This window comes from Entelurus aequoreus, linkage group LG15 (assembly GCF_033978785.1).
Source record: "Entelurus aequoreus isolate RoL-2023_Sb linkage group LG15, RoL_Eaeq_v1.1, whole genome shotgun sequence".
Taxonomy (NCBI): Eukaryota; Metazoa; Chordata; class Actinopteri; order Syngnathiformes; family Syngnathidae; genus Entelurus; species Entelurus aequoreus.
The window spans coordinates 56699278-56718472 of NC_084745.1; the positions used below are offsets into that span (position 1 = coordinate 56699278).

The following is a 19195-nucleotide window of genomic DNA, read 5'->3' on the forward strand; positions in this document are numbered from 1 at the left end:
AAAATATGGGATTCCTTTACATCACAATAACTCACCATCTATTTGATTGTATGCAATTTTATAACAGTTTATGGATTTAATGCATTGTAAGGTTTCCTTGTTAGGAACCCGCAAATATGGTCAACGTTTAAACAACAACAAATCTGGGCTCCTTCACGTCGATTATAGTTGAGACATTTTCGAGCTGGCTAGCATTTCTTCCTGGATGTTACAGAAAGTATGAGCTGCCTTTACTTATATAACAATCTCCCATTTGTCAAGATATTTACACAAAGTTTGCATCGCATTTGTTGGAGTGAAATGGGGGTGTGGCCGCCTGAGCGCAGCTGAGCAGACCGGAGAAGAATTCTTACAAAATGTTAAATAAATGCTCTGTCGGATATCAAAACATTATTGAAATGTTTTATTTGTAAATACATTAAATTAATGGAAAATCGGGTTCCATTTAAAAGAGAAATTTTCTCAAGCAGAGCAAGTAGTTATCTACTTCACTATTTATTTTCTTTAAATAGTAAGTATTGGTTTCACGTTCATATATTGTATTTCCTCATGTAGTTGTAGGTTGTAGTTGTAAAAAAAAGAAAGGCCTATACAGTAAAGGCCAAAAGTTTGGACACACCTCCTCATTCAATGCATTTTCTTTATTTTCATGACTATTTACTTTGTAGATTGTCACATCAAAACTGAATGAACACATGTGGAGTTATGTACTTAACAAAAAAAGGTGAAATAACTGAAAACACGTTTTATATTTTAGTTTCTTCAAAATAGCCACCCTTTGCTCTGATTACTGCTTTGCACACTCTTGGCATTCTCTCCATGAGCTTCAAGAGGTAGTCACCTGAAATGGTTTTCACTTCACAGGTGTGCTTGAAGCTCATGGAGAGAATGCCAAGAGTGTGCAAAGCAGTAATCGGAGCAAAGGGTGGCTATTTTGAAGAAACTAAAATATAAAACATGTTTTCAGTTATTTCACCTTTTTTTAGACTTAGACTTAGACAAACTTTAATGATCCACAAGGGAAATTTTCCACACAGTAGCTCAGTTACAATGATGGAAAGTGTAAGGATGGAAAGGACAATTTTTAACTCCACATGTGTTCATTCATAGTTTTGATGTGACAATCTACAATGTAAATAGTCATGAAAATAAAGGAAATCCATGGAATGGGAAGGTGTTTCCAAACTTTTGGCCTGTACTGTATGTCAAAATGCCAGGTATTGGCGCCGGTAATGGTTCATCACTACTGTTTACCCAGAAAAATGAGGAAGTGGATTTGTTGTGGTATTGCAGGGAAGATGATCATGAACTTTGAGATGAAACTGGGATGGGGCAAAGGTGTTCCCATCCCCCCGCACCCCATCTACATCCCTCCGTCCATGATGGAGCACACACTCCCGCCGCCTCCCTCGGGCCTCCCCTTCAACGCCCAGCCCCGTGAGAGGTTAAAGAACCCCAATGCCCCCCTGCTGCCTCCCCCAAAAAACAAGGAGGACTTTGAGAAGGTAATGCCCCCTCTTCCGAAAGTTAGCTTTCATCATGACTTTGTTAGCGCTAGTTGTTGTAAACTAGGTCAGGGCTTTTCAAAATGCATTTTTTGATATTCACCTGTTGCCTTTGTAACAATACTCACTCACGCTCTATGTTTATTATCTGATGTGACTTCATATACAGACTCTGTCGCAAGCCATAGTCAAAGTGGTTATCCCAACAGAAAGGTACATGCTTTTTTCATTATTCCCCTAAATTGGTGTAGAAACACAAAAACATCCCATAAAGAGATGAATAAGCTTATTGATGGCCGCACGCCACGGGGGTTGGTCAGTGTGCGTGAGCAATGGTGGCGGCCACCGCATCATGTCCGCCTGTTACGATAGACTCCATCACAATAATTGTCATGGACACCTGTAAGAGCAAGCATTCCACCTCACCCCATAAGAGTAGCCACACGTTAACTTAGCGCTGACTGAACGCCTCGGGTTGCTAGCCGCCACATCGACGTGCGGCCGTCAGACCATTGCTCACGCCCACCGCCCTGCCCCTCGGCCTGCGTCGCGCCCAATCTGGCCCCCGCCAAACAAGCCACCACTCATAGCCTAGCCATGACCTTTGACATTGGCCTTGGTGAGCAGCACACGTTGAACTGTCTGCGGCAGCGAGGGACCCGAAAAAGGCTTCATGGGATGGATTGGGAAAGTATACAGGCTTGTGCCCCGCCATCGGTACGATCGGCTCCAATACAAGTAACTGTGATCTGTGTTGACTTGATTGATTAGTTATGTCCCAAATTGACCTTTTGGCCACGCACGCACTGACTCACAACACGATGCCCACGCACACACACCACACACTGTCCACGCAGTGTCCTGACATGAAACACACAACACTGAAACACACACATGTGATATAGCACTGACACCTTTTGGAGGAGGGAGGAGTGATGCTTTTGTCACCTGACACTTTTCAACTGTTGCCTTTCTGACGACACGGCATATTATTCAACAATCCTGTAGAGCAGGGGTCCCCAACCTTTTTCCCACCGGTGTAAAATATGCATTATTTTCACGGACCGGCTTTTCACGTGTGGCAGATTAAAAAGAGCAAAAAAATCAGCATGAAAAATCAACTCACTATAACGCTGAAATAATGGGAGCCCTGGGCGTGTTTTTTTGCAAAAAGATGGTTGCCGGCACATTGATGGCATATACTATATACCAGTGTTTCTTAACCATAGAGCCGGGGCCCAGTGTTGGGCCGCGAGCATGTAATACATGTATTTTTTCAGCTGTGGTCCGCATAGGCCACAGCGGTACTTAGTTGTAATACACTTTTCTACCACTTGTGGCAGTAATGACAATATAAAAACAACCAGTGGAATTCATAGAGAAATTTCTTAAGCGCAAAAATTATGACTAAAGTAGTATTTTCATTTGCACTTTAATTTAATTGGCAGTTTAGTTAAAAAACATATTCATTATTAATTTATTTTATTTATTTTAGCAGAACAATGTATATTGTATGTCAATTTATTTTATCTAATCAGTCTGACCTAAGCCGAAGGTTTATTTGGTATATTAATCATTTAATCTTTGTGATTAACACATGCTTTTATATAATTGTACAAGGTAGGGAACTGTACGTAGGTCAGATATGTTATTGTATTTAATTAATATGATCATAATCAAGAGTAAAATCACTAATTCAGTGTTAATATTGGAGTGGGATCCGGATCCCTCTGTAGTGTAGTTTCTGAGGTCAAGCCGGTTAAGAACACCTGCTATATAAAATGACCCTGCAGATGAAAATTAAAACTATTAAGGCTACAACCTGACACATTAAAATTATGTGTTCATTAATTTGCATTAATGTACTATAACAAATGGCAACTTCCTGTCAGGAGTTGTAATCTACATCTATAAACAAGCTTATTGGTGTGTTTAGTGGGACAGACTAACGTTAAGTTGGAGAAAATTTGTTAGTTTATACATCAATTCATATTTCTGTGCGGCCCAGTTGCAAATACGTCACGGACCGGTGGTTGAGGACCACTGCTGTAGCGCACAGCTGTCTGTTTAAAAGCAATATACACAGTCTGCTAACACGTATCCATTATTTTAGTCATCGAATAAGTAGGGGTGTAACGATTACGTCCACTATGTCGATCCATCATCCGGAGCTTTAGTTCCCATACCAAATTTACTTGTAAAGCCCTTTAAAACAACCACAATTGAAAAACAAAGGGCTGTACACAACAAAAAAACATATAAAAACAGAAAAGTTCAGTCAAAGGACAGACCGGCAGGAAGGCGAGAAACCCTTTTCATTTCAACAGACTCTTACGCCGTACCTGCCGTCGAAACTCTAAAGACCGACTGCACAATAAAAGCGCTGCTTCATCCTGCCTGCCCTAACAAAATGAGTCTCAGCAAGCTACGGAGTTTCCCGCCAATGTGTTTCTTGTAAAGTGTATAAAAAGGAGTATGGAAGCTGGACAAACAAAAATAAACCACTTTCATGTGGAATTGGACAGAAAGGTGGACTTTTTTTCTCCTCCATTTAAAAATGTGGTCGTTATCATCACTACTGTCTGAATCCTGTCATACCGACTTACATTCTTGTCTTCATGAAAGAAAGGAATGCTTGTATTATCATTAAACATCTTTAACTTGTTAACAAAAACGCCTCTTTAATAAATAAATGAATATAAATGATATATATGAATGAGGTAGATCCCCTTCCCTTGGTCAAGTGAAAAGTATCTCGCCTGCAGAAAAAGTGTGGGCACCCCTGGACTAAAACATATCATTTAAAACAGAGGTCAAATATAGCCCAAAAAATATCTTGACAATCAGTCAGATAAAAGACAGTTAAAAAGTCTCATGCCTGGTTAAAAGCCAGTGAGTATAATGGATTTTAAGAAGGGTTTTAAAAATGGGTTTTAAGAAGGGTCTTAAGTATCCAAAGACAAGGCATGTCTCACATGTAGAGGGGAATTGTTCCAGAGTTTTGGACCCACAACAGAAAAAGTCTTGTGCTTTGATTTTGGTTACATCGATCTGTGCTCTGCAAGGAAGATACCAATCAATCAATCAATGTTTATTTATATAGCCCTAAGATAGATAGCGGAACCTCCATTTACCAATTTAATTGGTTCTTGCACATGGTTCGTTAATTGAAAAAATTGTATAGTGCAGCAAAGTTCCCCATAATGAACAATATAAACAAGAATAATGGGTTGCAACCTCGACAAAAGTCGATATTTTAGTTAAGGTTTGTACACTTTGAAAGGAGACGGAACGACACTTTTACTTCCGGTCAAAAGCACTAAATGGAAGGATAATGCAGTGAGCGTATTTGTTTAAAAGATGGCGCAACAGAACAAACCACACCTTTTCAGTGTATTTGCCTTTTTTTAACTTTTTGCATTATGGCCGTCAGTGAAGAATCCATAAGTTAGCCGCACCGTTTAATTATTTTTTTATGTTGTGGTAGCAGGTAAATCTATTGTTAAAATGTTGGTTACTGTACTTCTATTCAACATTTCTTGAATTTTAAAAAAGAAAGGCAGGAAGTGTTTCCTCTTGGTAATTCAACCTAAAGTGTTTGTTGCACTTTATCAATTATTTATTTATAAATAAAAAATTAGCATGTTAGCTAATGCCAACGATGTTAGCTTAAACACATTACGATAGCAAGTACAAATATGCATGAAAACACCCCTACAGACATATCACATGGGACAGTTTAGTAAGAAATCATAGTTTTAGTTATATTGTAGAACTTACAAATGTTGCTTGGAGTGATGAATGAAGAATCCATTCGAGTAGAAACGCTATGGATGGCTAGAAGACGGAACGGCACTTCTACTTCCGGCCGAAAGCACTAAATGGAAGGACAATGCCGCTCCTGCAGTGAGCGAATTTGTTTAAAAGATGGGCGCAATAGCACAAACACACCTTTGAATCAAATTATTGTTAAAACTAATCGTTACACCCCCTGCAAGTTTCTTCGATTAATCGAGTAATCGGACAATTCCCATTTTGTAGCCTATTTTAGGGAAAATAGTTTACCGGTAAATAAACAATTTTCCTGCTTGCCCTAACAATTTTTTTTTCGTAATAAATGTACATAAACACTGTAATAAAATGAAGAAACGGCGCACACACCATCGCTCTCGTGTCAAAACCATGTGTGCGTATTTTAAGTTCGAGGAACTCCATGCAGTCCTGATTTGGTCAAGTTGCAATCATTAAACGCTTAATTAAAGCAACCGAAAATAAATCAAACCTTTTTTTTTTCCTGATCGATTTAATCGTTGCAGCCATACTAACAAGTAATTTACAGTTGTTTGTGAAGTCTCTTTACAATTGTACTAATTTGTGATAAATGAAACGTGACGTTTCTGTATGAGCAGCATTAGTCGCATGAAGCAAAGTATATTACTTTTTATTTGTGTGTCACTTTTGTCGTTAATGTTAGTTTTAATATCTGTGTTCCATGTTTAACAGAAGTGCAGTAAGCGAGGTGGTCGGGGAACCAAACTATCCCTTCTAACCCATCAGTCAGCAAATATTTACTTTTAAATAAACTAATGTAATGTGATGAAAAACATTAACCACTAGGTCAATATATTTAAATTGCAAAGAGACTTTGTGGACTGTTGGATATTTCAAGGACGCAAACAGGCTTGTGAGTACCAACATTTTAGCACATAACACCTTCTTGCTCTTCTCGAGCACATAAAAAAATGAGCCGTGGGCTGCAAATGGCCCCCCAGGCCGCACTTTAAAGGCTTGCTCTCAGTCTATTAAATTTCCTTTTGTAATTATTTGTTAAAATGATTTATTTCCTCACCGACTGTGTCACGGGGATGTGCAGTTCCTGCCCAATCGAAGTAGTTTAACCCGGGGAGGCGACAGTTGAAAAGCAGCCGTCTTTACAAAGAACTTAAGCGACGTGCAGCCGGTCTGAATTGTTTGCTTTAACTGTGTCTTTCTTGTAGGAATTTGCTCTCTCTCATCCACCGAATGATCGAGTTTGTGGTGCGTGAAGGCCCAATGTTTGAAGCCATGATCATGAACCGAGAAATCAGCAACCCCATGTACAGGTGAGCCCCGCCCGCCGGCTTTGCTGCAAGCTTTGCCGACTGCCGGCTAACGCTTTTGAATTGTTTTCAAGGTTTCTGTTTGAGAACCAGAGTCCAGCCCACGTTTACTACCGTTGGAAGCTCTACACCATCCTGCAGGTGTGTGTATATTCTCATAAACTCAGCACTTAGTTTAAGGACAACCCTTAAACGGATGCCTAGAGGGCGCTAACTTTCCAGTGTTGTAAAGACGTACATAATACACACACATATATTTTAGCTTTGTGTGTAGTCAGCTAATGACAGCGATCAGGTAAAGTTTAGCGACTACATTAGCTATCATTTAGTGATGTAACAATAAATGTTAATAATAATAACCACAGTAAAACTACTGATGGTTAGTACCGAATTTTCCGGACTATAGAGCGCACCAGTATATAAGCCGCACCCACTAAATTTTAGGAGGAAAATGTTTTTCCATATATTAGCCGCATCCGACTAAGCAGCAGATACAGTATATACGTTGTGAAATTAGTTATTTACACGGAAAGATTTTGTAAATGTTTATTTACATAGCTTAATTGTTTCCAAACAGTGTTTGTAACGAGGCAGTAAAACGGCTGATCAGACAAAACAAAAGTCCTCGTCATGGACCCACTAGTTGTGGAAGCTCGCTCTCCGATCAGCCTCAATAACTCCAAAGAATGCCATCGTAGGGTAATCATGCTAACAATGACACTCGTAAATGTGTTCGCATATTAGCTAATGCCAACGATGCTAGCTTGAATAGCAAGTACAAATATGCATGAAAACACTCCTACAGACATCACACATGGGACGGTTTAGTAGGTGAGATATGTTTTAGTTATATTGTAAAACTGACAAGCGTTGCTTGGAGTGATGAAGAATCCATACGAGTAGAAACGCTATGGATGGCCAGAAGATGGAACAGCACTTCTATGTGTATTTGCCTTGTTTGTTTTTTTTCTTACTTTTTTTACTCTTTGCGTTAAGGCCGTCAGCGAAGAAAAATCCATAAATTAGCTGCACCGTTTAATAAGCCGCAGGGTTCAAAGTGTGGCGGCTTATAGTCCGGAGTTTAGGGTAATTAGTCATTTTGAAAAATATATAAGTTCTGTTAAACCACCAAGGTAACATAAGCTCGCTGCTGATGTTCTTCTTATATTTAAAAAAAATTAATTTAAAAGCAGTCCCTTTAACTAAAATGATCCAAATGATGCCCAGCGGGGGACTTTGTGGTCGTCTACAACTTTGCTGCTAACTGGACATGTTGACGTTTGCAGGGCGAAGCTCCGGTCAAATGGCGAACAGACGACTTTAGAATGTTCAAGAATGGCTCTCTGTGGCGCCCGCCTCCTCTCAATCCGTACCTGCACGGCCCGTACGACGACGGAGAGGAGGAGGAGGACGACGACGACGAGTCCATCAAGAAAGGCGGCTTGAAAGAAGAGTAAGACTTGCCGATCTTCCAGGTCCACGGTCACACTTGGCTGACCTTTTGTTGCCATGCTTGTGTGCAGCGAGCGCGACAAGCTGGAGGAGATGCTGCGCGCTTTGACGCCCAGGAGGGGCGACGTGGCGGAGGCCATGTTGTTTTGTCTCAATCGCGCCGAAGCTGCGGAAGAGATCGTGGAATGTGTCGCCGAGTCTCTTTCCATCCTCAAGACTCCTCTGCCCAAGAAGGCAAGCGGACGGCGCGAGGAGAAGACTGAGCTGCAGACACTAAAACACCTGCTGTGCTTTCAGATCGCTCGCTTGTATCTGGTGTCTGACGTGCTCTACAACTCCTCGGCCAAAGTGGCCAACGCCTCCTACTACAGGAAATAGTCAGTCGCTTTCTGTCCACACTCAGCTGCTCTTCACCTCACACTGAGACTCTCTCTCCTCGCCAGCTTCGAGAACAAGCTCTGCCAGATGTTCTCCGACCTCAACGCCACCTACAGAAGCATCCAGGGCCACCTCCAGAGTGAGAACTTTAAGGTGAGCCAGGAGAACAGACCTCTCCCAAAGCCTCTTGGATGAGACACTCAGCTGTGTGGTCTCCATGGTAACAGCAACGCGTGATGGCGTGCTTCCGAGCGTGGGAGGACTGGGCCGTGTATCCCGATCCTTTCCTCATCAAGCTGCAGAACATCTTCCTGGGCCTCGTCAACCTGGCCGCCGACAAGGAGCCTGTTCCAGTGCCTGAGGAGGTAAACATCTGGGGCCGTACTTATCAAGCTTCTCAGAATTACTCCTAAGAAGTCTGCTAAGAGTTGACTTAAGAGTAAATAAATTCTTCGCTGAAAGCTGCACTTAAAAGTTAGTTATCAAGCGTCTTACTCACACTTTCAGCGAAGTGTAGGACTGAATCTTAAGTGTCACACTCAGAGCTGAATTACGACATTACTATGTGCCGTAAATGGAATTTTAGGTGACGTCATTTCTGTGTCCATAGAAATGACCAATCACGGAAGGGAATCCGTTGTCTAAGAATAAAGAAATATCTTGGAAATATGTAATTGGACAATGGGAGTGTATATTTTGACAATAAACTACAAAATAATACAAAACAAACTAGTCCCCGCCGGCACTCACGCTACCGCTCCCTATCTTCTCTTCTCTCGCCCACACACTCACTGACGTCACTCACCTCACGGCCACACACATACGCTACTGTCATAACATTTTCTTTCCAATTCATTAATTAGGCAACTAATTTGAAACTGGTGTGGGTGGCTCTATATATACTAGCCCACTGCAGCCACATGCAGAAATCAACATGGAATCGAAAAGTATTAAATCTGTGACAAAAATAATACCCGTTCTGTCTAAACGATACCGTTTGATCAGCTGCTCGTCATCAAACAAATCCAGGACATCGTTCCGCTCCCTAAATGTTCGCGCACGTCTCTCTCGCCTCAGTGCCATCCCCTGCTGGCAACTCCTAACCACTTAAGACACCTCTGAAGGTCTCTTAAATATCGTGGAGAGTAGGAGTGATTCTTAGACTTAAGAACGTTGATAAAAAGCTTTTATTCTTAAGTTTGAGAGTAGGACTAAATTTCGCAAATTCTCAGGACTTAAGTGTAAAATGGCACTCTAAGAAGCTTGATAAGTACGGCCCCTGGAAGATACTTGTTTTTATTCTACAAGGAAAACCAGATTTAAAAGATCTACACCAACACTTGATTATACTTTAAGTATATCTAATATGTCTAAATCTTCTATTGTATTCCTAATAGAGTTGTCACTCTATGAACATTTATTATCGCGGTTATGGAGACCAAAATTATCACGGTATTTGTGCTCAAAATTTTGAAAAATTACCTTTACTGAAGTCTTTTAACCAACTTTTATTTAAAAAACAAAACATTCAAAATGTATGTACCTCAAGTAGAAATGGAATGTGCATATGAAAGCAACACAAGCATTGTAAACAAAGTAATATGGCAGAAAGTTAATAAGTTAAATAAATAAAGAAAATATAAATTGTGCAAGACAAGACGTAACCTGCACTTTTTGTTCATATAGATAACAATTGTGTTCATGTATGAGAGCCAGTCTTACATAGAGGGCTGCACTATTATGGCCAAAATAATAAAATCGATTATATTTATCAATATTGAAATCAAGATTATTCATTATGTTTGGTAAAACAGTGTTGGGGTGTACACATGACCCATCATGTAATTTGTAATATCTAATAAAACTGCTCTCGACAAACGTTATCCATATATTTAAAGACAAATATTTGTGTTTTTGTTCATTGATAATACCAACATGTCAGCTTTTTCTCATTACATGATGCCTTTATCTGTATTTTTACATTTTCATAGAGGTATTTTTTTAAAGTTTACATGTACTAAGGTGTGTACATGTACTTGTTGTATTGGGAGAAATCCATTAAGAGTTTCAGCAGAAATATGTCATATAGGAATTTACTGTACATCCATAAAATATGAACATGAATGTGTTTAAAGTAATAACTTTGTTAAATAAAAAAAACACAAATGTTAAAAAATATGGTGTTTACTTTTTGATATCAATATAAAACACAAAGCAGTTTGGCCAATGAAGATAAAGTCTAATAAACAAGCTTTGTTCAACAACACCAAGTAGTTCAGTGCAGTAGTTTGGCCAACAAAAATAAACGGGAGTGATTCCACTCCTATTTAATACACAATCTTTGTTGCTCACTGACAACACAGCCTGCGTTCAATTTGATGAGATGACAAAACATTTGAGCTAGTATCGATGTTATTGGAACACTGACAAAGTTAGCAGTTAAATATAGGACGAGTGAACATCCCAGTCCAAGACTTTATAAACAAGTTGTGACAACGTTCCCGACACATCACCTGCTGCACGCTAACTCTGTCCCAGCAGCTGACGAAGGACGCTATGTTGCATTTTCAAAATAAAACTGCAACAACAAATGTTTTTCTCTAGCTCTAGTGCACATGCGCTGCACTGCGAGGCTTCCGTTTCCAGGAAGTAAGCAGTGTTGCCTAAAGTGCATCAATTAATGACTTTGACGTAATTGAAAATTTAAACGGTATTACTAACCGTCTGGAATTTTACCACGGTTTATCATTATACAGTTCACCGTTACATTCATTCGTCCGTTTACTTCCTACTGTCTGGGTCAAGAAAGGCAGCAGTCTTTAGTAGGAAAAACCCAGACTTCCTGCATGGTTTTCTCTTCATGTACTTGCCCGACGATATATTGACCTACAAATTATTGCCAATAAACAATATTGTTTTAGGCCAAAAAACAAAGCACTACCCGTAAATGGAAAGACACCTGCAGTGAGGAACTTATCCATAAGATGGCGACTTAGCACAAAAGATAAAACACATACTAACACTTTTTTGGTGTATTTGCTTGTGTTTTTTTTGTTTGTTTTTATGGCTGTTATTGGAGAAAAATCCAAAAATTAGCCGCACCGTCTTATGAGGTCTTCTGTGTTTTTAAAATTTTGATTTATATTTGTTTTAATTGATTTTACCCTTTAAAATAGTTTTTAATCATATTTATTTTTATATGGTTTTTATATTGGTTTTATATTTATTTATTTTGTGTTTTTATTCAGTCATTGGTGGAGCTAAGGATAATATTTGAATATTGTTTTTAATGTGGTGCAGCACTTTGGAAACATTTCTGTTGTTTAAATGTGCTATACAAATAAAGTGGATTGGATTGGATTATCAGCCGCAGTGTTCAAAGTACAAGAAAAAAGTAGCGGCTTATAGTCCAGGATTTACAGCATATCTATATAATTTTATATATTAATACAGCCTATTATTTTTGCACTATTCGGCTGCCAAACTGGATGATGAGATGACATCACAGAGGCTTGCTGCAGCTCTCGCTGTTCGTCGCGTACATTAAGGGACAGGAGTAAGGAGTCTCTTAACACAAGTACAGTCTATAATAACATCAGAAGAAGATGCTACATTTATTTTGAGTTGTTTTTGATTTAAAGAAAAAAAGTGAAAGGATTGGAGAAGTCTCTAAAAAGTAGCAAAAATTCTCTAAGTATGTTGTACAAATTTTTTAAAAGTGTAAAAATAGAGCAAAATGATTGAAGAAAAACATATGCTGATGCTTATTAACACTGATTTGGTTTTAAATGTATGTATTACATTTTTTTTAGCCTTTTTAAAGAAAATATATGCATAATCGCAGATTATGCTAATTATGTCATGTTGACTGCGCCCCCAACACCAAAGCTATGTTGGCAATCTAGGGGAAACCCTCACCTGGTCTCCATAGGCGAGGGTAGGGACTAAGTTCTCACTTAGTCCAGTACATGGACCACATTACTGCAGATGCTGTCCCAATTCCTTCACTTGTGAAAAAGGTACTCAGATACCTGAAAAACTTCACTCCCAGTGTGCAATCCCTTAAAACAGAAAATACCTTTTTTGAGCCAGAACTGAATTAGTCCGTCCAACACCGCTGTCTCTGTGACGTTGTAGGCGGAGCCAGCAGAGGACATCGACGGCGCTCCGATAGGCGACTACGGGGACGCCTCTCCACTAGAAGACGTGGACGGGATCCCCATTGACGCGGGGGCCATTGATGGCGCGGTGATTGACGGGGCGCCCCTGGACGACCTGGACGGCGTTCCCATCAAGCCCATGGAGGAGGACCTCGATGGCATTCCCTGTGAGTAAAACCTAGGTCACGACGACGGTGACGATGAACAAAGGTACTCATTGAATTTGTCCTCTAAAGTCGACCAGTCCAAGGAGGCCACGTTTAAGGTGGCGCCCTCCAAGTGGGAAGCTGTGGATGAGTCTGAGCTGGCGTCTCAAGGTGAGACAACAAACTTGGCATCTTTAACGTCTTTTAAACACCTTTTTGTGTTTGTTGCTCAGCTGTGACCACATCAAAGTGGGAAGCTTTTGAACAACCTGAAGAGGGCAAGAGGTGAGTGTTTAACCATCACTATCAGTCCCTCCAGGGCTTTTATTGTGGTTGTTGTGGCCTGGAAAGCCTGAATTACCGCAGCTTTTTCACAATGTTGCAGAAAAAGTTGGGATATTTCGAGGCTTAGTTATGAATTTATCCATCCATCCGTTTTCTGCCACTTGTCCCTCTCGGGGTTGCGGGGGGTTCTGGAGCCTATCCCAGCTTCACACGGGCGGAAGGCAGGGTACACCCTGGACAAGTCACCTATCAAAAAGGATACCACCTATCAAAAGTTTTATTGTTTTTTGTAACCTTAACCTAAAAAAGCAGGGTTTTAACAAAAATGTTACCTCATAGACTTTAAAAGGGTCATATTACGATTTTTTTTCCATGCTCTATTTTTCGGACCATAAAGCGCTAGGGATTATAAGGCTCACAGCCGATGAGCGGGTCTATTCGGGTGTATTTTAATACAAAAGGCGCATTAAAGTGGTCATATTTTATTTTTTCTACATTCAAACACTTCCTTGTGGTCTACATAACATATAATGGTGTTTTTTTTGCTCAAAATGTTGCATAGGTGATGTTTTACAATCTTTTCTGACATTCTTTTTTTGTGCGCGGTCTTATTTACGTGCCTCCACTTTGACTGCGTCTTCTCCCCTCATCTTTGTTTGTAGTTTTTAGCGCTTCCACAGCGAGACTACTGACCGATAAGTTAGAACTGTACGCTACTTTGTATTAGAAACGGCAAGAGCGGAAGATGCGTGTGCATGTACGAGCCAGTCTGCCCCATAACAAGAGGATGCAGAAAAAAGGAGCTTATTGACAACAGCGCGGATTACAATGGTGGACTCTCGCAAAGCACTCTGGGTAAATTTCTACCATATACAGAGATATCCTTTGACGTCACATTTGGGGGAAAACGTCACAAATCGGCCAGGAAATTTGGAAGAAAGCAAGATTGTTTTATAAAAATCTCCGCCATAGTTGGATTTCACATTATTGGGACTTGAGATGATCCCGAATACATAAAAATAGGTATGAGTAGGTAAGAAAAGTTGGTTTTGCATAATAGGACCTGTTTAACGTAGAGCTCGTTGTCAAATTATTGTACTGTTTTCATGCGTAATATTTCATTATAATCATAAAAAAGCTTTCTTTTTGTTCGCTGTCTGCTCAGTCACCCACAAGTTGCAGACATTCTTAATCTATAGGTTTTACGCTTCAAAAGAGTTCTGATTTATTTTACCCTGGATAGAAAAAATGTAAATTCATGTAAATGTTTTCATACTACATTACCCAGAGGGCTTAGCGCCGTAGACAGGAAGAGGACGTAGGTCTGGGGCCGTACTTATCAAGCTTCTTAGAATTACTCCTAAGAAGTCTGCTAAGAGTTGACTTAAGAGTAAATAAATTCTTCACTGAAAGCTGCACTTAAAAGTTAGTTATCAAGCGTCTTACTCACACTTTCAGCGAAGTGTAGGACTGAATCTTAAGTGTCACACTCAGAGCTGAATTACGACATTACTATGTGCCGTAAACGGAATTTTAGGTGACGTCATTTCTGTGTCCATAGAAATGACCAATCACGGAAGGGAATCCGTTGTCTAAGAATAAAGAAATATCTTGGAAATATTTAAGTGGACAATGGGAGTGTATATTTTGACAATAAACTACAAAATAATACAAAACAAACTAGTCCCCGCCGGCGCTCACGCTACCGCTCCCTCTCTTCTATCGCCCACACACTCACTGACGTCACTCACCTCACGGCCACACACATACGCTACTGTCATAACATTTTCTTTCCAATTCATTAATTAGGCAACTAATTTGAAACTGGTGTGGGTGGCTCTATATATACTAGCCCACTGCAGACACATGCAGAAATCAACAAGGAATCGAAAAGTATTAAATCTGTGACAAAAATAATATCCGCTCTGTCTAAACGATACCGTTTGATCAGCTGCTCGTCATCAAAAAAACAACAACATTGTTCCGTTCCCTGAACGTTGGCGCACGTCTCTCTCGCCTCAGTGCCACCCCCTGCTGGCAACTCCTAACCACTTAAGACACCTCTGAAGGTCTCTTAAATATCGTGGAGAGTAGGAGTGATTCTTAGACTTAAGAACGTTGATAAAAAGCTTTTATTCTTAAGTTTGAGAGTAGGACTAAATTTCGCAAATTCTCAGGACTTAAGTGTAAAATGGCACTCTGAGAAGCTTGATAAGTACGGCCCCTGATTGTTAGATTGTTGTTCCTGCCTCGTCAAGGCAAGAAACAAACTACTTAAGTTTTGATTAGACCGTTGACGCTCTCAGACTAATTCCGTGACGCCGATTGGCTGAAATGTGAATTTGTGACACCACAACTTCCTGGAGGGACTTAGTGGTGTGAGCACCTTGTGAACAAAAGTGTGCTCCGTGTTTAAAGGCCCAACGACAACAGCGACGAGGACAGGAGCCCCCGCTCAGTGGACACGCCCGGGTACTCCAACGCCATCAGGGACGACGTGGACCTGAAGATGAACGAGGAGAAGCGCACGAAGCTACGGGAGATAGAAGTGAGAGAGTCACTTTTTTGATGTCTTCTCCATGTGACCACACTGTGGAACTTAGATACAAAGTCAAGGAGTCCGCTCAATAAGTCCACTGAGGGCCCACACTCAACTATCAAAGCATGCTTAAAAAACCAATACTGTGTGCGTGCGTGTAACTATTGGAGTCCGAAATGGGTCAATAATTCATAACAATAGTGATTTAGATTCCTTAGATTTTGAGCAATGACAGTTTAAAAAAATAAAATAAGCTCAGGGATCCATATGGTAAAAATGTCATATTTCTTTTTGATCAGCTTCATTCGTCGATTATAGGTATTTATTTTTTATAAAGTTTTTTCATGTGTTTTATGCCTTTTTTTGGCATAGAAACGTTTGTTTTTATTTGACAAAAACACAAAACACATAAAATGATATAATAAATATTATTTTTTAATGTTTTTGTTTTAAGCCCTTTTATCATAGAATTTTTTTTATGGCAAAAACACAAAAAAATGCAATATTTTCCTTAAAAACATATTTCAAAATATAATATTTGTAATTGGAGCCTAAAATAGGTCAATAATTCACAACAACATTGATTTTGATGTATTATTATTTTTGAGCAATGACAGTTTAAAAAAAAAAAAGCTGAGTGATCCATAAGGCCTCCCCCACTCATAAGTGTTAAAAATGTCATACTTCTTTTTTTTCTTTTTTGTAATACTTTTGACTCTTGAATTTCTAGATCAGCTTCATCCGTCGATTATAAGTATTTATTTTTTATAAAGTTTTTTCGTTTGCTCAATGCCTTTTTTGGCATAGAAAGGTTTTTTTTTATTTGGCAAAATATATGAAATAATATATTATTTTTTAATGTTTTTGTTTTAAGCCCTTTTATCATATGATTTTTTTTATGGCAAAAACACAAACAAATTCAATATTTTCCTTAAAAACATGTTTCAAAATATAATATTTGTTGTAATTGGAGCCTTAAATATGTCAATAATTCACAACAACATTGATTTTGATTTATTATTTTTAAACAATGACAGTTTAAAAAGAAAAAGAAAAAAAAGCTGAGTGATCCATAAGGCCCCCCCCCCACTCATAAGTGTTAAAAATGTCATGTTTCTTTTTTTTTAATACTTTTGACGCTTGAATTTCTAGATCAGCTTCATCCGTCGATTATAAGTATTTATTTTTTATAAAGTTTTTTCGTTTGTTTTATGCCTTTTTTGGCATAGAAACGTTTGTTTTTATTTGGCAAAATACATAAAATAATATAATATTATTTCTTAATGGTTTTTCTTTTAAGCCCTTTTATCATAGAATTTTTTTATGGCAAAAACACAAAAAATGCAATATTTTCCTTAAAAACATTTCAAAATATAATATTTCTGCTCCGCCGCTCCCAGTCTGTGGAACGCTCTCCCTGACCACCTGAGGGCACCGCAGACTGTGGATGCTTTTAAAAAAGCCTTTTTTTAGATTTATGCATGCCAGTTCTGGCTTTTAGGCTGTTCTAGTTTTTATTTGTATTTATTTATTTTATTATCTTTTTATTTATTTTTTATACACTGTACCACTTTGAGGTTGTTTGCTCAATGTAAAGTGCTTTTTACAAATAAAATCTATTATTATTATTATTATTAATAATAATATTTGTTGTAATTGGAGCCTTAAATAGGTCAATAATTCACAACAACATTGATTTTGATTTATTATTTTTGAGCAATGAGTTTAAAAAAAAAAGTAATATTTCTTTTTTTTTTTAACTTTTGACGCTTGAATTTCTAGATCAGCTTCATCCATCGATTATAAGTATTTATTTTTCATAAAGTTGTTTCATTTGCTTTATGCCTTTTTTTGGCATAGAATCGTTTGTTTTTATTTGGCAAAAACACAAAATACATAAAATAATAGAATAAATATTATTTTTTTAATGTTTTTGTTTTAAGCCCTTTTATCATAGTGTTTTTTTATGGCAAAAACACGAAAAAATTCAATATTTTCCTTAAAAACATATTACAAAATATAATATTTGTTGTAATTGGAGCCTTAAATATGTCAATAATTCACAACAACATTGATTTTGATTTGTTATTATTTTTGAGCAATGACGGTTTAAAAAAAAAAAAAAAAAGCTCAGGGATCCATAAGCCCCCCCACTCATAAGTGTTAAAAATGTCATGTTTTTTTTTTAAATACTTTTGATGCTTGAATTTCTAGATCAGCTTCATCCATCGATTATAAGTATTTATTTTTCATAACGTTTTTTAATTTGTTTTATGCCTTTTTTGGCATAGAAACGTTTGTTTTTATTAGGCAAAATACATAAAATAATATAATGTTATTTTTTAATGTTTTTCTTTTAAGCCATTTTATCATAGAATTTTTTTATGGCAAAAACACAAAAAATGCAATATTTTCCTTAAAAACATTTCAAAATATAATATTTCTGCTCCGCCGCTCCCAGTCTGTGGAACGCTCTCCCTGACCACCTGAGGGCACCACAGACTGTGGATGCTTTTAAAAAAGCCTTTTTTTTTTAGATTTATGCATGCTAGTTCTGGCTTTTAGGCTGTTCTAGTTTTTATTTTTATTAATTTATTTTATTATCTTTTTATTTATTTTTTATACACTGTACCACTTTGAGGTTGTTTGCTCAATGTAAAGTTATTATTATTAATATTTGTTGTAATTGGAGCCTTAAATAGGTCAATAATTCACAACATTGATTTTGATTTATTATTTTTGAGCAATGACAGTTTAAAAAAAAAAAAAAAGCTCAGGGATCCATAAGGCCCCGCCCACTCATAAGTGTTAAAAATGTCTTTTTTTTCTTTTTTCTTTTTCTTGTTACTTTTGACGCTTGAATTTCTAGATCAGCTTCATCCATCGATTATAAGTATTTATTTTTTATAAAGTTGTTTCATTTGCTTTATGCCTTTTTTTTGGCATAGAAACATTTGTTTTTATTTGGCAAAAACACAAAATATACAAAATAATAGAATAAATATTATTTTTTTAATGTTTTTGTTTTAAGCCCTTTTATCATAGTGTTTTTTATGGCAAAAACACGAAAAAATGCAATATTTTCCTTAAAAACATATTACAAAATATAATATTTGTTGTAATTGGAGCCTTAAATATGTCAATAATTCACAACAACATTGATTTTGATTTGTTATTATTTTTGAGCAATGACAGTTTAAAAAAAAAAAAAAAAAGCTGAGTGATCCATAAGCCCCCCCACTCATAAGTGTTAAAAATGTCATGTTTTTTTTTAAAATACTTTTGATGCTTGAATTTCTAGATCAGCTTCATCCATCGATTATTTTTCATAACGTTTTTTCATTTGTTTTATGCCTTTTTTGGCATAGAAACGTTTGTTTTTATTTGGCAAAATACATAAAATAATATAATATTATTTCTTAATGTTTTTCTTTTAAGCCCTTTTATCATAGAATTTTTTTATGGCAAAAACACAAAAAATGCAATATTTTCCTTAAAAACATTTCAAAATATAATATTTCTGCTCCGCCGCTCCCAGTCTGTGGAACGCTCTCCCTGACCACCTGAGGGAACCACAGACTGTGGATGCTTTTAAAAAAAACTTTTTTTAGATTTATGCGTGCTAGTTCTG

The 19195-nt window shown here is 37.7% G+C and overlaps 1 protein-coding gene across 6 annotated transcripts in view; it reads left to right on the plus strand.

Moving 5' to 3' along the window:
- Positions 1-19195, plus strand: part of LOC133630285 (U2 snRNP-associated SURP motif-containing protein-like) — a 36508-nt gene that overhangs the window by 15698 nt on the left and 1615 nt on the right. For 5 of the 6 annotated variants that reach the window (XM_062021799.1, XM_062021800.1, XM_062021801.1 and 2 more), the window contains 13 exons: positions 1294-1505; positions 1675-1718; positions 6503-6607; positions 6679-6745; positions 7891-8057; positions 8128-8290; positions 8354-8433; positions 8500-8587; positions 8662-8799; positions 12572-12761; positions 12831-12911; positions 12974-13025; positions 15444-15573. In XM_062021799.1, the coding sequence (XP_061877783.1) occupies positions 1294-1505; positions 1675-1718; positions 6503-6607; positions 6679-6745; positions 7891-8057; positions 8128-8290; positions 8354-8433; positions 8500-8587; positions 8662-8799; positions 12572-12761; positions 12831-12911; positions 12974-13025; positions 15444-15573 (1517 nt within the window). Of the gene's footprint in view, positions 1-1293; positions 1506-1674; positions 1719-6502; positions 6608-6678; positions 6746-7890; positions 8058-8127; positions 8291-8353; positions 8434-8499; positions 8588-8661; positions 8800-12571; positions 12762-12830; positions 12912-12973; positions 13026-15443; positions 15574-19195 lie in introns of those variants that run through there. The other variant, XM_062021804.1, reaches the window with a different exon arrangement.